Source organism: Arachis stenosperma, chromosome 6 (assembly GCF_014773155.1).
Source record: "Arachis stenosperma cultivar V10309 chromosome 6, arast.V10309.gnm1.PFL2, whole genome shotgun sequence".
Classification (NCBI taxonomy): domain Eukaryota; kingdom Viridiplantae; phylum Streptophyta; class Magnoliopsida; order Fabales; family Fabaceae; genus Arachis; species Arachis stenosperma.
The window spans coordinates 112,114,475-112,118,415 of NC_080382.1; the positions used below are offsets into that span (position 1 = coordinate 112,114,475).

The following is a 3,941-nucleotide window of genomic DNA, read 5'->3' on the forward strand; positions in this document are numbered from 1 at the left end:
ACGCATTACATTTTACAATTTCATTAATTTAACACCTTACTCCCTCATGCCATGACGCATACAGCATTAATTTTAAATGTAAGTGAATTTGATTAATTTAATTATATAAATCATAGATTCCGTCCACACCACAAACTGATTGAAAAATAATACAAGCTAAAATAAGGAAGATATACATTACACAACTTAATTTCATTATATATTATAATTTTAGAAAAAAAAAAGTTTATAGTAGAAATCAAAATAAGAACGTATAATCATAGCACAATAAGATCTCTATTATTTTGATCCATATATGAAATATTACGGAATTAGAACATTTTTAGACGAAGCTTCCATTTTTCTGCTACCACGATCGACCGGTTCCTGCTTATGTTGGCTTTGGAACCTGTAAAACCGAAATTCTAGAACCATTAACTGAAAAACAAGATTAATTTATCCTCTATCTTAAAAATAAAAGATGTCTCTTTAAACTAAATTATTATTTTGAAAAATTAATGTATTAGAGGAGTGTAATTGTGTTCTCAAAGTCATGAATTTAAGCCGTCAAAATAGTTATTATTTATGTAATTCTCAGATTAGACAATATATATTACACTCTTTAACTACATCGTTTTTTTAATTCTGTGTTTAATACAGAATATTTGTACATCAGATTAATTTTTTTTTATCAATTTAGTGATCGATAATAACATTTTTATATTGAAAAATTATATACAAATAATTTGTTATTGAGACTCTCCAAATTAAGAATTCTAATAATATAAAAATTTAATTTTAATATGCTGATCATCTAAAACATTTTATACATTTGTTTAATTATATTTATTTTTTTAAATAATCATCAAGTAATTAATATAAAAATTAATTATTTTTTTTAACATATCATTACATAATCAAATATCAAAATTAAATTCATAATATATATAATCCTAATTAATTAAGGTAGGTCATTTTTCTTAAGAAATTTGAAAAATAGAAGGTAGCATTTAATAACTAAGGAGGCAATGCAAAGTGTAAAATTGAATTAATTAATTACCAGAAAGTAGCTTTCACCATGCTGCAAGGTCTGCATTAAGAAGCCAAACTCATTGGTTGGAAGTGGCACTCCTGAAGAATGAACTAAAATTGCATCTTCACCAAACAATGTTTTGATGTCTATAAGACCTCTTGGAACTTCTGTTGCAATTCCATTGATGAACACTGTGATGAATCCTGACATATTATTGCCCCCAAATCCTACCCAAAATTAATTAACTCACTGTTAACTGTTACATGCATCAACTCACCATAATTGTTCATAAAAACTTTGAAAGTAATCATTTAGTATCATAGGTTCATAGTTCTCAGGTTCCATATAACATACAGTTAATCATTTGTTATAAATATTTTTTTATGGTTCTCATTTATTTACTCAATTTTAAGCACAATTAACTGTGAAGTATATCTATATTATAACAGTTAATTAGTTTTTAGTGATTTTATTAATTAAAGTGTAAATTATTAATTAAGAATGTAAAGCGAAGCAAGAAATGATTCCAATTATATAATTAAATTACATGACTAGAATTTCAACTCTTGAATAATTTTAATTATTCCAGTTACTGAAAAAATGTAAAAGAGTGATGTGAAAATGACAATTAATTAATTAATAATGAACTATACTCCACGGATACCATGGCAAGTTCTTTGATGACCACGTCATTAGTAAAAATAATTATGAACAAAGATGTTGAAATGTTGAACATTACTATATAGGATCCATTATTACTCTACACAAGAAATCCGGTATGAGAGAAGTATATAGAAATAGCATAGTATACAGTAAAAAGGGTGTAGCCATCAATTTACCAAAAGGGGGAAACAAACAAATAAAACGAAGAATGAGGAGAGAAAAAATAATCTAGGGTTTGGAAACCTTGAAAATAAAAAAGAAAAGAAAAGAGAGAAAAATAAAAAGTGATGAGGGGAATATGAATAAAAAGGAAAGGACAGAAACTGCAACCGGAAAGTAGATTCATGTTTTTCCGGAAAGTACAACTTTCATGCAAATTCAAATGCAGAAGTGTCAAATCATGAAAAAGATTGCTACTAGCTACTTTATTCTTCTGTAGCCCACCTGAACTTAATTAGCCGAAAAGGAAACAACTTTAGAACACATACATACCTTAATTACTAGAACCCAATTAATTTAACACTTAATCAATCAACATGCCACTCAATTATATTTAATTTAATTTCCGTTATCACTCTCTACCTAGCTAGCTAGCTAGTCATTTAGAGAAATTCATCCCAGAAAAAAAAAACTCTGTTGAAGAAGTGTAACGATTTAATTTGCTTTTAATTTTTTGCTTCAAACTAAGCTAAATTAAATACTCAAAAAGAATAACAATCATGCAATTCAGACTTAATAAACATACAGTCCTTGAAAAAATAAAAAATATCACCCGTCTTTAAAAAAAAAAAAAACTTAAAAAACACCTCTTATGGGAAAATTATGCAAGAAATTAATTAATTAATTTTTTAATAAGAGTTATACAGTAGGGTATAGTTAGGTTATTAAAAGTTATCATAATTAAAATTATCAAAAGAAATGAAAAAAAAGAGTAAAATAGAAAAAAGCAAGCTAAGAGAAGCATGCAATTGAATGAATGAATGAATTACCGGAGTTGTAGGTGAAATTTGGTGGAACATGAGGGAACAAAGATGAAGTGTGATCAATTTCCTGGAACCCCATTTGAGGAGTATGATGATGAGGAGGAGGAACACCAGAGAAGAAGTTATCCATGGCTTCTTGCTCAGCACCGAAGGAAGATGAAGAAGAAGAAGAACCGCCAACGGCACCAGTCGGAGGAGGAGGAAGATGAAAAGAACAAGAAGAAGAATCTCCAAAAGAAGAAGAACCTCCGAAACCCAAAGAACTCCCTACTGAGAGTGCAGGTTGACCAGGGTGATCCTGATCACACTGAATTGCACCACCAACACCAACCCCAACAACACCAACACCGAGCTGGTGTTGGTGGTGTTGTTGCTGCTGTTGCTGCTGCTGAATCTGGCGCTGTCGGCGACGAGATCTGGACCTACGGTTCTGGAACCAGTAAAAAACGTTAGCGTCGCCGACAGCGCCAAACTTCTCTAGAAGCTTCCTTATCCTGACGGTCTCGTCCTTTGGAGGGTTAACCATGCCGCTGTTGAAGATGGATTCAAGAATAAGTATTTGCTCCGGTTTGGGCGTCCATCTTGAGCGCACCGGTTCGCTACTCTGCTTCTCAGAGGAAGAGGAAGAACCACCAGCACCATGGCTATGGCTCCTGTTTGGGTCTTGATGGTGTTGCTGCCCTTGCTCTTCCATTCCAATGCAAACAAAACTAAAAAGAAAATAATGTTTGTTGAAGCTGAAACCTAGGCAGCCAGAATAATAATATATATATACTATATAACTAAGATACAGATATGTGTGTGTATTTATATATATTTATTTACATATAACTCGGAATGAGGTAAACTATGCATTAGGATTTAGGAGGGTTAATAATATACAAGAGGTGGAGACAATAATTAAATGTAATTGAGAATGTTATCAGCTGTGAATTTACTTATACCTCCTTCTATAGCCTTCATTCTCAGACTTTGGTGCGAACTACAATGAGTATTCTTCACACGAGGCCATTTTCTTCAAATGTTATTCAACATTTAGATGAATTATGTGCTGAGCCTAATCATTTTGTTATAAGAAATTTATTCCAACATTTGATTTCGAGACTTTATTCAAGGAATATATATATATATATATATATATATATATATATATATATATATATATATATATATATATATATATATTACTATTTTAATTTCTAACGATTAGGTTAAATTTTAATTTTGTTTTTAATATTTAAAATGATTTTTTTATTTTAAATATTTTATTTTATTCCTTTTTG

General features: G+C 30.0%; 1 protein-coding gene across 1 annotated transcript; it reads right to left on the minus strand.

Moving 5' to 3' along the window:
* Window positions 1-337: 337 nt before the first annotated feature.
* LOC130934412 (WUSCHEL-related homeobox 11-like) lies at window positions 338-3,352 on the minus strand. The gene is made up of 4 exons (XM_057863992.1): window positions 2,905-3,352; window positions 2,665-2,793; window positions 1,040-1,239; window positions 338-388 (listed from the first exon to the last, which is right to left on the minus strand). The coding sequence occupies exons 1-4, from the start codon at window positions 3,350-3,352 to the stop codon at window positions 371-373; spliced, it is 795 nt and encodes a 264-aa protein (XP_057719975.1). The 3' UTR covers window positions 338-370.
* Between the last annotated feature and the right edge of the window lie 589 nt (window positions 3,353-3,941).

What these genes read in the sequence shown, in the direction of transcription:
- LOC130934412 (XM_057863992.1), bottom strand. Translation starts at nt 3,352, where the DNA reads ATGGAAGAGCAAGGGCAGCAACACCATCAAGACCCAAACAGGAGCCAT. An exon ending in GAGTTCTTTGGGTTTCGGAG is followed by an intron (nt 2,794 to 2,904) that starts GTTCTTCTTCTT and finishes GTGCTGAGCAAG; the next exon opens with AAGCCATGGATAACTTCTTC. An exon ending in AAATTTCACCTACAACTCCG is followed by an intron (nt 1,240 to 2,664) that starts GTAATTCATTCA and finishes AATTTTGGGTAG; the next exon opens with GATTTGGGGGCAATAATATG.